This window comes from Cyphellophora europaea, assembly GCF_000365145.1.
Source record: "Cyphellophora europaea CBS 101466 unplaced genomic scaffold supercont1.2, whole genome shotgun sequence".
NCBI classification, from domain to species: domain Eukaryota; kingdom Fungi; phylum Ascomycota; class Eurotiomycetes; order Chaetothyriales; family Cyphellophoraceae; genus Cyphellophora; species Cyphellophora europaea.
Window position 1 is genome coordinate 3,306,750 of NW_008481808.1, and position 17,164 is coordinate 3,323,913.

Sequence of the window (17,164 nt, forward strand, 5' to 3'; positions counted from 1 at the left end):
CTGCTGCCAGGACATCTCTCCTGGACACCATAGCCCTCGGCATGAGCGCAAGGAAGGAGGCGTGAATCGTCAATGGTCGGTGGCGATTAACAGGACGCATGGTGAGAGCATGATTCGTTGTCTTCGCGGGCCACAGAGCCTTCTGTCGGCTGCGGACGAGGCATGTCGGATTGACAGATGGATTTGCAGCAGGGAGCAGGCTGTGACCAACGAGTGACGGTCCGCAGGTGGCCACCGCGCACCTACCTCCTGGGTCAGGCCTTGGGGTGATGCAGGAATGAGGTCAAAATGAGGCACGAGTGAGACGACCACCGCTGGTTTCGACATCGCCCTTCACCAGTCTCACCGCACAGCCTTCACGCAGGTGATAGCTAGGTACTTAATTGCAAGCTCTCTTTCCAGCGACTTTGCCACCTTTGCAGCTCATCTGCAGCTTCACGCCATCGATACCCATTTTAAAGGCGAGTATCCTAAACTACGCTTGCAGATATCGTCATGGCCGCCTCTATCGATGCCCACGGTCTCATGGCCACCAATGGTTTCTTATTCGGATCACTCAGCTCAAGTTCTAGCGAGTCAGGCGATCCGGAGGTCGACTCTCAGACCGCTCAAGATAGCGGCATTGATGTTGGAGACAAGGCTTTTCGCTTCATGAACCTGCCTGCCGAGCTTCGCATGCGCATCTACCGTGTCATCATCTCCCAACGAAGTCGAATTGCTCTTGATCCTCGCAACATATCTAATCCAGGCGCGTTCGTCGGTACGAAATCATCCCGCCGATTCATCCCTCTCCTCAAAGTCTCCAAGACCGTTCACGCCGAAGTTATCCCACTGCTGTATGGCGATAACACGTTCTGTCTGATTCAGCCTCTGGTCAGCAACCGAGCCCTCTCATTCATTGGCAATTTGGCCCTCGCCAGCCTCCAGAAACTTGAGGTTCGGGTCACTGATGGTCTGGTCGATCTGGGCGCCATCTGGGATACTCTGAAGAGCGACTGCAGCTCTCTGAGCCAGCTGAAGCTGGTCTTCTATCACGACGAGGAGAACTGGATGAAGACCCTGACTGACCTCGCACTTATGCCGAAGCCGAAGCCCAAGCTTGACCTGCAGCTCTACACCAGCATCTGGGCCGAGCCTACCGAGTCCGCCATCTCCATCCGTAAGAATATTGATGACCATTTTGTGGCTGCAGAACGCCGTCGCAAGATCCTTCGCTATGCTCCGTTGCCTAAGCTCGCTCTGATCACCATTGCGGCATCGGTCCCTGGGACTGCTGCATTTGCCCTTGTCACCTACAGCCGCGTTGGCAAAGGTTCTTTCGAGCCAAAGATCGACAAGGAGAGCGATAAGCGGACTTGTCTGCGCTGGAAGGAGGCTTGAGGTAGGCGCCTAAGTCGCTGTTGAGGAACTAGCTAACTTACGAAGCGTTAGACAGTAGTTGCCCACAAGAACACATGGGTGCAAAGTCCAGCTGACGGCGAGCGTGCAAAACAGACTCGTAAGTCGCCCACACAACGGACGACATATGACGATGGGTTATGCAAGTATAGAGGTGCGAATAGCTTCCAGGGACAGGGGCAAAAAGCGTGCAGTGGTGAAAGGGTCCTCCGTCGTCAGGCAAGCAAAGCCTGTTGGAGACAAATAAGACGATGCGTAGAGCGTCAACCAGCTCCCGAGATAGATTTACTGCATGACGAGTATGCACGTAGCAATGAAGACAATCAGCTCGGAAGCTACATCAGCCCTCTTCGTGCGTTTGGTGCAATTTCTGACCAGAAGTCAATGGGAAAAGTCATTCACTCGGACATGGCTTTGGACAAATTTTGGTTTTCATTTGAGCATGGGCTATAGCATGCCTTTCGTCATCTCACTGATTCTCTACATCTAGTCCGAGTTCAGCGGACGGACCTAGGTCAACCGCAACCACAAGAGTTCTTCAACCTTGGGGGTCCCAGCCGATCAGGATCATGCGATCCATTTCACCCGGCTCTGCCCTCGTGAAGACCTCACAGATGAGCCGTAAAGTCCCATCTACAGGTCTATCTTAAGAAGGCGGCGCGCCGCGACCACGGCCGAAGCCACCACGGAAGCTCGGGGCGAACTCTCCTGGGGCACCACCCTCCTTGCCAGGCTCACCGCCAGCGTCACGACGACGATAACCACCCTCGCGATCGCCACGGGGACCGCCACGGCCACCGCCGCGACGCTCGCCGCCATCGGCGCCCATCATGCCGCGGGGCGGGGCATGGCTGCGCTGCTGCTTGATGTGGGTGGCGGGCACGATCTCGGCGGGCAAGTGCAGCCACTCGCGCAGGTACTCCAAGCCCTCGGGGGTCAGGGTGTAGTAGTAGTATTGCCACGAGAAGCGGGTCTTGAGGTAGCCGCGCGAGGTGAGGGATTGGCAGGCTTTGATGACCTGTGGTTGCAGAGATATTAGTATTGTCGGGAAGCGTATGGGAGAGTTGAGGGTCAGTGGGAAGGGTATGAGCGTACGTAGAGGTTCTTGGTGTCAATGTCGCCATGCTTGGGGAGGTTGTAGTCCTTTTTGGCGACGAGTACACCCTCCTTGAAGATGTACTCGTGGATCGCCTTGCGGTCGGCCTTTGGGATGAGCCTGGCGTTTGTGTTAGCGGACAGCTCTATGATGAGCGATCAGCAGGCAACTTACATTGTCGCGAGTCTCTGGCGCTCTTCGGGAGATCGCGTACAATGCGAGAATTGAAATTTGTCGAGGTTGGTGTTGCAGTTGGAGAGCGAGGTGCACTGCGCAATGACGGGAAGTTGTGTGGGCAAAAGTTCGCCTTGGCGTTTAACGCCAAGTCCGAATTTTCACTTGCCGCACACCTACCTGCGGCTTTGAACGACCGACTTCCATCGACATCACCAAATCTCTCTCTATCGACAATTGTGCATTGCACTCTGGAGAACTGATAAGCGTCAGGTCAGTCTACCTCATCTACCCCGATCGCCGGTTACACTGGTCGTTGTCACCCAACGAGCGGCACTCTATCGCACACACACACCACCTTCAACCGAACATCAACTCTGACATTTCGATACAGACCTCTCTAGCCTCGCAATCATGGGTATCTCCCGCGACACCCGCCACAAGCGGTCCGCCTCTGGTGCTAAGCGTGCCTCCTACCGCAAGAAGAGGTAAAGCCCAACCATTACTCCCCCACATCAACAATAGCCCATACTAATCCCTACGACAGAGCCTTCGAGAAGGGCCGTCAGCCAGCCAACACCCGTATCGGCGGCAAGCGTATCCATCTCGTCCGCGTGCGCGGCGGCAACCGCAAATTCCGAGCTCTGCGCCTCGACTCAGGCAACTTCAGCTGGGGCAGCGAGGGTGTAGCCCGCAAGACCCGTGTCATCGTCGTGTCCTACCACCCATCTAACAACGAGCTCGTCCGCACCAACACCCTCACCAAGTCGGCCGTCGTGCAGATCGATGCCGCACCTTTCCGCACCTGGTACGAGACCCATTACGGCACCTCCATCGGCCGCAAGCGTCAGCAGCAAAAGGGCGAGGCCGTCGAGGACAAGAAGGTCAGCAACAGCGTGACCAAGAAGCGTGACGAGCGGGTCAAGAAGATGGGCAAGATCGACAATGCGCTCGAGCGTCAGTTTGAGGCTGGTCGTCTGTATGCCGTAGTCAGCTCGCGGCCGGGCCAGAGCGGTCGTGTTGACGGCTACATCCTGGAGGGTGATGAGTTGGCGTTCTACCAGCGTGCGATCAGGAAGTAAGCTGGTGCGAGGAGGACGCACATGAAGATGATGATGTCGTGTGTGTGTGCGCTTGCTTTTTCAGGTGTGCATACGGATCAAGATGCCAAGTTTCGTGGCTCGTCAAAGAAGCAGGGGAGCGACGGATCATGGACTTGTTGAATTGGCACGACATGACGGTGTCGGAAACGGCTTGCATCTAACCCCTGCGGCCTGGACGGCGTCGATGAAGCACGAGATCAAGAAGGCTTGGGGCTGGGCGTTTTGCCAGTCCGAGGTTGCCATATCCCAAGGAGATGTCCAAGCAGAAGGGGCTGCTTATGCTACCATGGGGGAGCATAGCGGATGGATGTCTTCTCAATCAATCAAAAAGATCACTTGAAAATTCAGCCAGGTTGCTCCATTCATGCTCTGATGTCCAATGTGCAATAACGCTCGTCGTCAATACCTGCTGCCCCCGGGAGAGCGTGTACACTGTTCACACTGTCGAGCCACAAATATCCCATCACCGCGGCCGTCCCGTCCAAAAGACCTTGTGGTCCAGCAAAGCGTAACGTCGTGAATTCATCAACTCCCTCCCTTTACTAATTCCTTAAACACTAATCACACTTTGACCCTCCTCACCAGCAACCCATCCGGGCATACACTGCAGATCCAACACTCCAAGCTCAGCTAACGCCCTCAAGCCGCCATGCACATCCGCGCCACAGAACGTCACACTTACTGGCGCGGCATCCACGACTCCCCTCCCCTCTCCCCTTGGGCGGCATACATCAGCGATTCTGGCCGTAACCCGATCTAATCTCGCCCTCTTGACCTGGTCCTGAGGACCAAACCGTACATCAACCTCCGCTTTGCGTTTCCTGCTGGCTCTCTCGCTGTCTTCAGTCGCCCCTGACGCCTTGTCAGGGAAGAACATCGCATTCGCCTCTTCCCCATCCGCCTCTCCATCCCCTTCCGGCGGCGGACTGGGATAGCTTCTCGCCGCCACATCCACAGGACTAGGCTCTGCCGCCTCCTTGCCCGCTCCCTCGGCGTGCAGCACCGCATACGCCCCACCCGCAGTGCCGGGTCTGCCGCCGCTCCTCAGTGCGCCCAAAGCGCTCAAGCCCCTGCACGTCAGCTTCGTGCCCTCCAGAGCCCAGCGCTCGTGCGCCCGCGACAGTGCCTTGGGGATCGCTTCGATCACTAGCCGCTTCATGGTCGTGACATCCATCTTGGTCTGCTGCGCTTGTGTTTTGGCATTACTTGCAGCTCCGGCACTGCCGCGTGCGGTGGATGAGGCGGCGCTGGCGCTGGCGCCTGCGAGGCTGACGTAGACGTAGGGGCAGCTTTGTGGGAGCGCGATGTACATAACGCGACCGGTATCTGTGGCGTGTCGGGCGGAGCGTGGGATGTTGGACGAGCGGGGGGCGAAGGCGGTGTTGGGCGAGAGGTAGAGGCGGAGCACTGGGAGACGCTGATTGGGAGAGATGCTGAGCGTGGTGAGGTGGTAGGTTGCTTTGAGGAGCGGAGAGAGGGAGGCTTTGAGGGTCTGGAGGAAGGTACTGGGTGAAATGGTCGGGTACGAGACTTGTGGAGCGGTTCCGTGGCTGGTCTTGCGCTTCTTCGCGACAGGAGGTTCGGAAGCTTCACCTGATGCGCCGGCTGTGAGGGATGAAGACGATTCGAGAGGTGTGAGGCGTAATGCAGTCCATCGAAGTGCTGTATCATTGGCCGTGAGGTATGCAAAGTCGATGGTCGCGTGTTGGTAGAGGGTGAGGCCCCGCCGCCAGTCACCATCAACGATGCGGTCGATTACATGCTGCTTGGAACCGGCGTCCTCGTCAACTTTGAGAGTTTTCCATATCGACCGCAGCTCTCCGATCGAGTGAGCTGGAGGAAACAGGTAATCTTCTTCGTCTGACTCGGCGATCGTGCGGTTCGAGGCGAGGTAGGGCGCGCAGCTGGCGTGTTTGTCGAGCCAGTGCAGCGCAAGGTCGATGAGCGTTGGTCGCGATAGTCGCGACAACGACTTTACTAACGTTGAAGTCATAACACTGTTGTGTGAGAGGAATCTCGCAACCATCAACAGATTCAAAAGCACTGGCATTAGATGCTTGGGGGGCTGTTTTCGGATTGTAAACATTGACTCATGTCGGCGGGGGCGATCAGGCAGTTCGGCTCTACTCATGACTCGTGCATATGCCAAGCATTCGTTACTGATTGTCCTGTGGTATTCCCATTGCACACTACCGTGAATGACCTCTATTACAGCATATCTGCATGTCTGAAAGTGCGAATAATTTATTAAAGGCATAATGACTTGTTACTGCGATGTTGGTACACTACACCGGCGTTACCTCTTACGAGCTTCTAGTCCTGCTAATCCCACTTATATTCCGAACAACATCACATTAAGAAAACAAGTCTTGCATGCCTGGCATCACGCCGAGAATCGCCTCAATTGACCCATTCAATGTCTTTTACAGGTTTCAAGATCCTGTTGATGCGAGTAGCTGCAGGCCGTTTGGTAGTGGTTGACGGAAATGGAGGGTAATCGACCGGCCCTTTCCCACAAACCACTTTCTGATCCACCTTCTGAACGCCCCAACACTTGCATTTGTCCTGCAGCTGTTGGTCGATTAGCCAATATCCATTTCGGAAGTATCAAGGAGGATGGGTACTCACCGTTTTCTGGTCGCACGACCCCCATGGGATGCACTCATTCTTTCCCTCCAATCCTTTAGTTGCCGGCAAGTGACATCTACACATCGCACTGCACATCTCATGCGTCAGCTTTTCGCCTTCTGGACCGCAAGACAGGTTTGTGTCGTAAGACTTGCAGACCCAGTCGTAGGTCTGGCCTCCGGTGGCGATCAACACATCATCCAGGCCCTGAAAATTGGGATTGCCGTCTGTCTTCCCATCCGAGGAGCCGCGGCTAGTCAACATGTTTCTAGACGACTCTGCTGCGCACGAGTCACCCGAATCTGGAACTGTGGTGTTGAATGTGCAGTCGGCGATATGGGCGAGTGTGGGTGCTAACACCCCAGCGATGGCTAGCATGTGAATCGGCTTCATGATGAAATCGTGCTCGATGAGCAGTCCAGACGAGCTCGTCTTGTTTACAGGGACTAAGTAATGGAAGGCCGTCCCGCAAGCACAGGCGAAAGTGGGAGACGAGGTACTTATGGCTGCTCACTTGCTGGAGCACCAAGTGATCACGCTTGGCGTCAAGCACCACCTCGAGGCCATACCATGTTTGGGAGAACGCCTATTGGTCATTGAATAACGAGTAGTTACAGTCCAGCTGTACTGGACAGGTATCGCCAACAAAGAGGCCCGCTAAAGCGAGACCAATGTTGAAAGTCGGTGCTTCGCCTGTACACAAAGGAGCTTGGCAACATGAACAAGAAGGGCGTCCAGGACGCTCTGACCATCATCAAGTTTCATCATTGAAGAAGTGCAGTGTTCGCACCAGCTTACCTACATATACTCAAGCAACGCGGCTGTGATGGTCAAGTATAGGATCAACACAAGGGCAGGCAAGCGATCTGCAGTACTTGGGGACGCGCATCTGGACCGGAGACTCAAAACATGTGTGCATGCCAGTTCCACCAACGGCTTGCGCTACCATAAACCCGTGAGATGGCATTTGGAATCGAGAACGGGGCAGGAATAGTATGTGACATAACCATAGATCTTTCGCCAAGGTTTGGTTCGTTGGAATATAGGAATTTAAGGCCCTACAGAATTACTTAGTGAATATTCGCGGCATCTTGGTCTTGCTCAACGAAGGGATTTCTCGAGTCATGATTCTGATCGGCGCGAAAGTTTTGGCTGTTCTGATCCCAACTGATTCCCGCCGAAGAGGGAGGGACCGCAGCCTGACTCAGTTCCGCTGGAAACGTACCCTTCTTCTTGCACTGGCATGGAGAGCCAGGGTTATCGCAACGGCCAGTCTGGCGCTCATTGTTACCGCATCGACAAACCTGTGAGACCTGCACTGGTCGTCAGTATAATTGCGATGGGAGAAATGGAGGGAAAACTTGCGGTTTCATCACTGCACTTCGACCAGCCTTTGCACTTGACAACGCCGTTCCAGCACTCGCATAGGTTGAGACATTGGTTGGGGGTCAGTTCTTGTCCATTGCAGTCATGCATTTTCTTCTTGGCTCCGACGCCGTTGTTCATGCAATTTAACTGTTGAGCACGGTCTTGCGGCGACCATGGACCACGCTTGACAACAGTGGCAGGGTTTACAGACCGGCCTGGCGAACGGGACGGCACAGCCAAAGCCAGAGAGGCGAGAAGGAACAGTGAAACGAGAATCTTCATTTTGATGTTGTTCGAAATCGTTGTTGATGATCGAAGAAGCTTTCAGGGAGGTCACTTGTAACAACTAGGTGAGGATGCATCATCATACATAAGGGTCAGCAGAATTACTGCTCGACAATGCAGCTTGGTTGGATTCAACAACGAAGAAGGTAGCTCTCAAGCTCGTTGCTGTGGTTAGTATTGTTCTTGTGGCGAGCAGGCTAGCTGCTAGTATTGTACTCGACGTTCTTTGTGCTAAACATGGCTTCAATGGGACAGCTTGAAGGCGCAAGATGCTTTCTGATAAATCAACACAAAGGGAAGCATCAACAAAGCCGTCCTACTAGACGGCAAACAGGATACGCCTTGCCGTTTAGCAGCGAACGTACTCGTGATTTGTACACGGTTGACGGATTGTGAATTACTTAAGAAGCGAGCACGTCAACACTAAGTGTGGGGGCCCAAAGCAATTGGTTACCCGATCAGGCAAAGGTGTGCCGTGGGCAGGCTCAGGTTCGACATTTTGTCTCAGCGGCCAGTGCTTCATGCTTGAATGTGAGCCCTTTTCAAGCGTACGTTGATCTGACTCTTGAGGTCACACCCTAGGCGTAGATGCTTGGAAATCGACGCTGAAAGACTTCAGCGATTGATGAGTGAACACACAGCAACTGTGCAGCGTATCCGGGGTGGAGCGCATAAGTCCGTGGCCAATTGGCTGGGTCGAGCTGATCGAGTCATCTTTCAGTAACCGTCATGATGAGATGGCAAAAACTTTGCTTGAAGCCTTCCGGCCGATTTCGATGATCGCGCACCTCGGCTCTACTCCGTATAGAAGACGTTGTGTTGGCCGTTGTGAATCGGCGTGGAATTCATCGTACTGGCATATTTGGAGAGTCTGGTTATGTAAAGCGAAGGTGTCAGACTTGACAAGTGCTGGCTTGATTTCCAAGCACGTGTTAAGTGGTTGGGCAGAGTGGGAGCTGGTGGGGAGCGAGCAGGGGGGCCCCACTGCAGACCGCTTAAGCGGGCGACGGATTTGCTGGATTGGTGTTGGCCCGGATGAACGAAAAGCGCACGGGCGTCCCTGCAGCCGCTGCACCCAGTATCAAATCCTCCTTCCCCTCCTCTTGCGCCATTCCTTCCCTTTCAATACTCTAGTCCACAATTTGGGACACTCCCTAGACTTGAAGATCTATCAACCCTCACGAATCTGCGAGATATTGTCCTTGTCGAGTGTGCGCAGACACTCGTCGGCGCCGACACCGGCTGACTCCACATTCGGCGTCGCCATTAGTCAGAGATTTACGCCCTCGAAAATCTCCCCACCACCCACCTCTCCTTCACTTATACTTGTAAAAACAACCCAGCTCTCGTCGTTACCGACACCGTCGTCGCTGCAGACTCTGATCTGAGCTACAGCTCAGCAGGGTCGTTCTCGTCCTGCACCAAGGTCATGTCGGCTTATCGGGGTCGTACTGGCCCCAACTTCAGCGAGTATCTCAACAATCTGAACTCGCTATCGCCCTACGAAGAAGAGAATTTCAATCCCGAGGGTCTCGATTTCGAATCGGATCTTGCCATGTTCACCAATACCGACTTCACTCATCTCGATGTCCCACAGTTGCCCGAAGAGACAGGTTTCAACTACACCATGAACAATGAGAAGCCGACCGATACCCGCTATCAAGAGTTGTTGGTCGGTGCAGATGCTCAGAACTTTGGCGCTGGCCCAGTGACCACCTCTCCCGCTGATACCCCCAGCTACTACAACTACAACACGCCGATCCAGCCCGCCCCTACTGCCGCGTTCCCCATCGAAGGCGCTCAGGCTCAACCCGCGCGTCCGGCTCAGTCTGGTCCGTCGCGTCGCAAGACCGAACCAGTCGAGTCTCACCAGGCCAGTCCCGAGGATGCATCGCGTTTTGCTGCCGAGGAAGATAAACGGAGACGTAACACAGCTGCCAGTGCTCGTTTCCGAGTCAAGAAGAAGCAGCGGGAACAGGCTCTTGAGCGTAATGTCAAGGACATCACCGATCAGAACTCGAAATTGCAATCCAAAGTTGAACAACTCGAGATGGAGAACAAGTGGCTTAAGGATCTAATCACCGAGAAGAACGCAGTGCAGAGTAAAGAGGAGATCGACGAGGCGTATCAGCGATTCAAGCGCGAATCCGAGGAGCGACAGGACCTCAGATCCGAGAGTCCTCGCACTAAGGGTGTTGGTACCAAGTGAGCAGATCCAAACCCAACAGGGAAAATTTGATGAGCCACGGCCCTTAGCCACCTTTCGCCGATTAGATATATACAGTGATACCATTGAGTCCTTTTCAGACGAGTCACTGATACTTTCTTGCACATTTCTATCAACACTTCATATGATGTTATACCAAGTTTCTCTGCGACCAATTGCGAGCCCTGTCCTTGATTTGTAAGAACCCCGAGGGGCTACCTACAGACTCAGGCAGAAGACAGGCTAAAAGCTTGGCATATGAGACTTCAGCCTCACGTAGCCTTGCGCGTCACGGAGATGAATCAACTCGCGCTGCCCGCCTCTTGATATCTTGCGATCTTCTACACCTCTGCGCCGACTAGTTCCTTCCTCTCGCTCGACGTGCTACTTTGCAAATTTGTAGCGAGCATTGTCTTCGTGGCCTGCTTACAGACAAGACTTCTTTCCTACCCGAACCAGAGCGTTGTTGGAGCCCGTGCCCCGCCTCATCGTCCGCGCTTCTGTTCCGAGTTTGACCAAAGCCTTTTTGCCAGGTCTAATAGTGACTGGGCACATCCGAAAGTTTACACTCCGCTCTGCGAGCGCTTCCCATCCTCTCCTTACCTGTCGACATGTCCGTCACCGTCACCGAGCTTGACGCCACCGTCAAGGCTTTTCAAGAGGGAAAGGGCGATGTTCAGAAGCAAGCCCAACAGAAGCTCAATGAGTTTAAATCCAACCCGGATGCCTGGTTGATGGTGGATAAGATCCTGCAAGAGGCTCAATATGCCCCTACCAAGTATCTCGGCCTACAAGTGCTTGACGATGTCGTCAACACCCGATGGAAGGTCCTACCACGCGACCAGTGCCTAGGCATCCGCAACTTTGTTGTCAATCAGATCCTCGAAGCCTCCCAGACCGAAGAGTCTCTCAAAGCCAACAAGATGTTCGTCAACAAGCTAGATCTTACACTCGTCACTATTCTCAAACAAGAGTGGCCTCACAATTGGCCAACCTTTATCAACGAGATTATCTCGTCTTGCCACTCCAGCCTGTCAGTGTGTGAGAACAATATGGCAATCTTGCGCTTGCTGTCAGAAGAGGTCTTTGACTTCTCTCAAGACCAGATGACCTCCACCAAAGCCAAAAATCTCAAGACCACAATGTGCAACGAATTCTCTTCCATTTTCCAGTTGTGCAATGAGGTTCTCACTACTGCCAACAGTGTGCCCTTAGTCAAAGCTACCTTGGAGACCCTGTTACGGTTTTTGAATTGGATCCCTCTCGGGTTCATCTTCGAGACTAAGCTCATCGACACACTCGTGAGCCGATTCCTTGAGGTTGACCACTTTCGGAATATTAGTCTGAAGTGCCTGACGGAGATTGGTGGCCTTCAGATGAGTCAGCAGTTCCAGTATGACGAGAAACTGACACAAATGTTCACCGAGACATTGACAGTCGTGGCGCGGACTCTGCCTGTTGAGACTGATATTCGTGAAGCCTACGCGAAAAGCGGCGCTCGCGACCAGGAGTACATCCTCAATCTGGCCCTGTTCCTATGCAACTACTTCTCCACTCATCTACAGACCGTCGAGCGTTTACCTAACAACGATTTCCTCCTTCACGGCCACTTTTACCTCATCAAGATTAGCATGATCGACGACCGAGAAATTTTCAAGATTTGCCTGGAGTACTGGACTAAGCTTGTGCAAGAGCTCTATGAGGAGATGCAACAGCTGCCAATGACCGAGCTCAACCCTCTCGTCAACATGGGAGTGAGTGGTCTAGCAAATGGCGGCGCTCCCCATCCAGGCGCGCTGGCTAATTATCCCCTACGGAAGCACAAATATGCTCAGATCCTTTCAAACCTGCGGCAGGTCATGGTCGAAAAAATGGTTCGCCCAGAGGAAGTTCTGATCGTGGAGAATGACGAGGGTGAGATCGTTCGCGAGTTCGTCAAGGAGAGTGACACAATCCAGCTCTACAAGACAACCCGCGAGTGTCTCGTCTACCTCACCCATTTAGACGTGGTCGACACTGAGGCTATCATGTCTGACAAACTCTCAAAACAGGTTGATGGTACTGAGTGGTCATGGAACAACTGCAACACTCTCTGTTGGGCTATTGGCTCGATATCAGGCGCCATGAACGAGGAGACCGAAAAGCGATTCCTGGTCACCGTTATCAAGGATCTCCTGGGGCTTACTGAGATGAAGAGAGGGAAAGACAACAAGGCCGTGGTCGCGAGTAATATCATGTATATTGTCGGCCAGTATCCTCGTTTCCTCAAAGCTCATTGGAAGTTCTTGAAGACTGTCGTCAACAAGCTTTTCGAGTTCATGCACGAGACGCATGAGGGTGTGCAAGATATGGCTTGCGATACCTTCATCAAAATCGCCAACAAATGCAAGCGTCACTTTGTTGCTCTGCAGCCAGGCGAGACGGAACCATTCATTGATGAGATTGTGCGTAACATGCGGAAGATCACCTGCGATCTGACTCCTCAGCAAGTTCACACCTTCTACGAAGCTTGCGGATACATGATCTCGGCCCAGGGTCAGAAAGGTGTTCAAGATCGTCTGATTGAGAATCTCATGTCCTTGCCAAATCAAGCATGGGACAGTGTCATCTCTCAAGCAAACCAGGACCCCGCAATTCTCCAGGACGCCGACACCATCAAGGTCATTGGCAACATTATGAAGACAAACGTCGCAGCTTGTACGTCAATTGGCAGCTATTTCTACACTCAAATCGGTCGCATCTACCACGACATGCTCAATATGTACCGCGCGTCCTCTCAGCTTATTTCGGACGCCGTTCAGGCTCAAGGTATGGCCAATTCTGGTTCCGTGTCTAAATCGCCGCTAATGTTTATAGGCAACGTTGCAACCAAGACGCCCAAGGTTCGTGGTCTGAAGACGATCAAGAAAGAAATTCTCAAGCTTGTGGACATCTATGTCCAGAAAGCGGATGATCTTCAGATGGTAAACGACAATATGGTTCCCCCTCTGCTCGACGCCATTCTTCTCGATTACCAACGTAATGTTGCCGATGCTCGCGATGCCGAAGTCCTCAGTGTCACTACGACTATCATCCACAAGCTTCATGTACGTTGGACCCCCGGTAGATCTCGGCATCTGGTCAGATCATTCAGCCACTATTTGGACAGTGCTAACATATCGCAGAACCTTATGGATGACAAGATCTCGCCGATCATGGATGCTGTCTTCGAATGTACTCTCGACATGATCAACAAAGATTTCCACGAATATCCCGAGTTTCGCGTTGAGTTCTTCAAGCTCCTACAGGCTATCAATCTCTTCTGCTTCCCAGCTCTTCTCAAGCTGGATGGTCGTCAATTCAAGCTTCTTATCGACTCATGCATGTGGGCATCAAAGCATGACAACCGCGAAGTCGAAAACACCGGCTTGGCGATGTGTTTGGAGTTGGTCAACAACATGGCTGAAACTGATTCGCAGACTTCTGGCATGTTCTTCGGACAGTTCTACATTCCCATCCTTCAGGATGTTTTCTTCGTCCTCACAGATTCCGACCACAAGGCCGGATTCAAGACCCAGTGTATGCTGCTAAGCCGCATGTTCCAACTTGTGGAGACCAACAAGATCTCCCAGCCAGTCTATTCTGGCTCTGAAGTTGCACCCGGTACTTCCAACAAAGAGTACATCAGCCAGTTTACCGCTACCCTGCTCCACAACGCGTTCTCCAATCTCAAAGAAATTCAGATTACACACTTCGTTACCGGCCTCTTCCAGCTGACGGAGGACCCAAACAAGTTCAAGACACATGTGCGAGACTTCTTGATCTCGCTCAAGGAGTTCGCTGATGACCACACGGAGCTCTATGCCGAAGAACGCGAAAAGGAGAAAGCCGACCTCGCTGCGACGGAGCGCGAGCGACAAATGAAGGTCGGTGGCCTCATCAAGCCATCCGAGCTTGAGGATGAGGATCTGTGACTCGAGGAAGAATTCCGGGGTGAAAAGCCTCGGCAAGCGTTTGACCCTAGAAGCGAGGCCACCGAAACTGCCAGCGTCGAGCATTTCGCTATGGAAGGTGATGACGATGACTCTGCTCCTGGGTTGACCGATATGTGGATGTTTTACAAGAGCTGAGTGCAGCCTGGTTTGGACACACCAGACGCCGGCCATCTTTTGGATCAGGCAATTAACATTGAGAACGACTCTCCTCCAACGCTGCGGAGATATTAGCGCGTCGGCGCATAGCATTCTCGAGAGGAGGGCAGAACTTTTATCTTCAACCCAACCACGGATCGATTACGATATCCACTCTTACGTGCTGTCTTTCCATGATACCATTAAAAGCGAAGGACTGCAGTGCCGGCGTGATGCGACGGCATTACTCGACAATACGAGACGTTGAAAGAAGTACTACTCTGATAGACTGCATTGGGCATTTTACCTTCACTACGGGCCTTCTTAGCTGTGTGTGCTCGTGGAGGGAAAATTTCCTCGAGCGGCTGGTTGCAATGAGGTATGAGCGTCCGAAGCATGCAGTATTAGACAGAAGAGAAATGATCTGACGAAAAGAACAAAAGAATCCGGGCTTTTCCCCCAGCGGCCTTTCAGATCGTCGTGACTGCATGTATAGTACCTGAACGCAGGGGGGCTTCGACTCTGGTACGGCGTACTGCCCCCTGAATCCATCAGCCTCGCCCTCGGCGGTGCCTCGCGTGTTGTCTTGCCTGTTCGGCCTTTTATTCGCCAGGAATCGTGTACGTGCAGCAGCTGTCGTACAAGTACCGCTGTCGACATTGTTCATGACCTGCTTACAAGACTAGAGATCGCCCGTCGGTTGGGGCCTGCAGAAGCGTACGCAACCACCATAAGTGTTGGTCCCAGCTTCTGCAATATGCTCAGTATCAAGGTTGAAGAATCTGTGCTGCAATCGTTGTTGGAGTGCCCCGAATCTGCCTTCCCCTAATGTCCAACCTGGCACGGCATGACCGTAAGCCAGGCAGGAAATCATTGGAGCAGCAGCGGCAATGTGGTGCAACGCAGCCTTTTCAACTCTCTCACGTGGATATTAGAAAGACCAAAGCTTGCTGCAGTCCCTCAAGATATGGGCCAGTTCTGACGGTGTTTGCCTCGTTTGGTCTCCACCTGCGGGCTTGAAGAAGGCAAATTGGACTTTGGAGAAACGTCACTGCCCATTTTCTTTGGCCTGCTTTGTCATTTCTTGCGACTGTCGTCCTGTATGTCCCTCCACAATCAACCGCCAACCAGCTTTCACACGCGTACATCTAGATTCAGTGCCTCTGCGAACAACAAGTCAGCAGAAATAAATCGCGTGGTTGCCGCACAAAATCACGCAGTGAGCCTAAACAACGGTCACGAGACAGTCCGTGGCTATTAAGCGCACCCCCTTCTACTGGCCGTCCACGTCGCTTAAGACGTCTCCTTACTTTCGACTCCCTACCGGCAGTCGTCTTCTCTCTTATACACAATGGCATCGAATCCTCAATCTCTACAACCTCCTCCACAATCCCGCGCCGACCAGCGCCCAACATACCCCGCCCTCGCACACCCTGGTCCCGGCGTCGCAACGCCCACCACTGGCTCCGCGACGCAAACCATAACTTCCACACCCACAGACACGCCACGATCCTCACGCTCCCCCGAACCAAGCCTTGTGCTCCGTCTGCGCGGCGCGCACACTTCGCGAACGCATACGCATACGCAGCCCAATGAGAACGAAATGGACGAAGAAAGCGAAAGCCGGCCACGCATCCGGTGGGCGGAAGATGTGGTGGACAACGAGGGTCTAGGCCGCAAGAGCAGCAAGGTGTGCTGCATCTACCACAAGCCACGGGAGGTGGGCGAGAGTTCGTCCGAGGACGACAGTTCGAGCAGCAGTGACTCCGACAGCGGCGGAGCAAGCGACTCGGCTGACGATGGTGGAGCTCGAATGGCTGGTGGAAGTGGCGGCAGTAGGGGTCGAAAGGGCAAGGGTAAGAGGAAGCATCGGCATGAGAAGGACTGCGAGCATGACCACGGCGCTGGGAAGAGGAGGCCTAGTCCCAACGCGTACGAGAAGATGCCGCACTACGGGAAGAAATCATGATTGTCTCACTGCGGTGGTTTCGATGATTTGTGAAGGGGACTTCATACGCTATATGTGGCCCTGGGTACGTCATTGCGGACGAGGACGTTGCTTACGAAATAGCTCGACTCTGGCTTTCTATGCACATTGGCTAGGTGCCCTTCGGTGCGATCTCACTCCAAAGCGAGCTCGGTTGGGCGAGGAGCATATCGATGACCGCTCCACCCCATTCCAGTTATCAATGGGCTCGACGTCCTTGCCGCCATCCCATCTTACAACGAGCCCACGACGACACCTCAGTCCCACCCCACAGCAGAACCCTTCCTCCCCGTTCTGCACGGCCACCTTATCTTTGGCAGTCAACACAAGCGGCTCGTGACCTCACCGAAGCAGCGACAGCGCTAAAGAATGCGTGCTGGGAGCAGCGAAGTATAAAGAATGGCCTTAGCCCCAGCAAACGACGTACAGTTCTACAATAAATCCGATTCGAAAAAAGGGAAATGAAGCGAGTGTCAATACATAGAAGCTGTAGACAAACATAGATGCGGATACGGACACAGACGAAAAGGGTGGAAGAAGAGGCCTGCCTGGTCCCGTTCGAGAAACATGTACATGGACGCAGGGAAGCGAAGCAGGACAGAAGCAGAAGCAGAAGAAGTAGAAGGTCATTTCAGCATGCGCCCCTCCTCCTCAGCAGCATTCAAGTCAAGGGCATCATCGCAATATCTAAATCTGTCATTGAACCGTTCATGATGAGCTTGCTTGACTCAGTCCCTATCACCTCTTCATCCGTCCCCTCGAAAGAGAGACCGACTGTGTATCCCCAAGCAAGCCGGGCTCATCACACCC

At 53.4% G+C, this 17,164-nt stretch overlaps 7 protein-coding genes across 7 annotated transcripts; 5 read left to right on the forward strand and 2 right to left on the reverse strand.

Moving 5' to 3' along the window:
* Positions 1 to 495: 495 nt before the first annotated feature.
* On the forward strand, positions 496 to 1,380 carry HMPREF1541_02763 (uncharacterized protein; the record flags this gene model as incomplete). The annotated part of the gene is made up of 1 exon (XM_008717118.1): positions 496 to 1,380. The coding sequence occupies one exon, from the start codon at positions 496 to 498 to the stop codon at positions 1,378 to 1,380; it is 885 nt and encodes a 294-aa protein (XP_008715340.1).
* Positions 1,381 to 2,044: 664 nt separating this feature from the next.
* On the reverse strand, positions 2,045 to 2,881 carry HMPREF1541_02764 (uncharacterized protein; the record flags this gene model as incomplete). The annotated part of the gene is made up of 4 exons (XM_008717119.1): positions 2,045 to 2,416; positions 2,494 to 2,614; positions 2,669 to 2,763; positions 2,849 to 2,881. The coding sequence occupies 4 exons, from the start codon at positions 2,879 to 2,881 to the stop codon at positions 2,045 to 2,047; spliced, it is 621 nt and encodes a 206-aa protein (XP_008715341.1).
* Positions 2,882 to 3,082: 201 nt separating this feature from the next.
* On the forward strand, positions 3,083 to 3,750 carry HMPREF1541_02765 (40S ribosomal protein S8-B; the record flags this gene model as incomplete). The annotated part of the gene is made up of 2 exons (XM_008717120.1): positions 3,083 to 3,156; positions 3,216 to 3,750. 2 exons carry the CDS (start codon positions 3,083 to 3,085, stop codon positions 3,748 to 3,750), a joined length of 609 nt encoding a protein of 202 aa, XP_008715342.1.
* A 571-nt stretch (positions 3,751 to 4,321) lies between these two features.
* On the reverse strand, positions 4,322 to 5,764 carry HMPREF1541_02766 (uncharacterized protein; the record flags this gene model as incomplete). The annotated part of the gene is made up of 1 exon (XM_008717121.1): positions 4,322 to 5,764. One exon carries the CDS (start codon positions 5,762 to 5,764, stop codon positions 4,322 to 4,324), a length of 1,443 nt encoding a protein of 480 aa, XP_008715343.1.
* Positions 5,765 to 9,481: 3,717 nt separating this feature from the next.
* Positions 9,482 to 10,261, forward strand: HMPREF1541_02767 (uncharacterized protein; the record flags this gene model as incomplete). The annotated part of the gene is made up of 1 exon (XM_008717122.1): positions 9,482 to 10,261. The coding sequence occupies one exon, from the start codon at positions 9,482 to 9,484 to the stop codon at positions 10,259 to 10,261; it is 780 nt and encodes a 259-aa protein (XP_008715344.1).
* Positions 10,262 to 10,869: 608 nt separating this feature from the next.
* Positions 10,870 to 14,211, forward strand: HMPREF1541_02768 (uncharacterized protein; the record flags this gene model as incomplete). Its single annotated transcript, XM_008717123.1, has 3 exons — positions 10,870 to 13,066; positions 13,115 to 13,344; positions 13,423 to 14,211. 3 exons carry the CDS (start codon positions 10,870 to 10,872, stop codon positions 14,209 to 14,211), a joined length of 3,216 nt encoding a protein of 1,071 aa, XP_008715345.1.
* A 1,507-nt stretch (positions 14,212 to 15,718) lies between these two features.
* Positions 15,719 to 16,336, forward strand: HMPREF1541_02769 (uncharacterized protein; the record flags this gene model as incomplete). The annotated part of the gene is made up of 1 exon (XM_008717124.1): positions 15,719 to 16,336. One exon carries the CDS (start codon positions 15,719 to 15,721, stop codon positions 16,334 to 16,336), a length of 618 nt encoding a protein of 205 aa, XP_008715346.1.
* Positions 16,337 to 17,164: the final 828 nt, after the last annotated feature.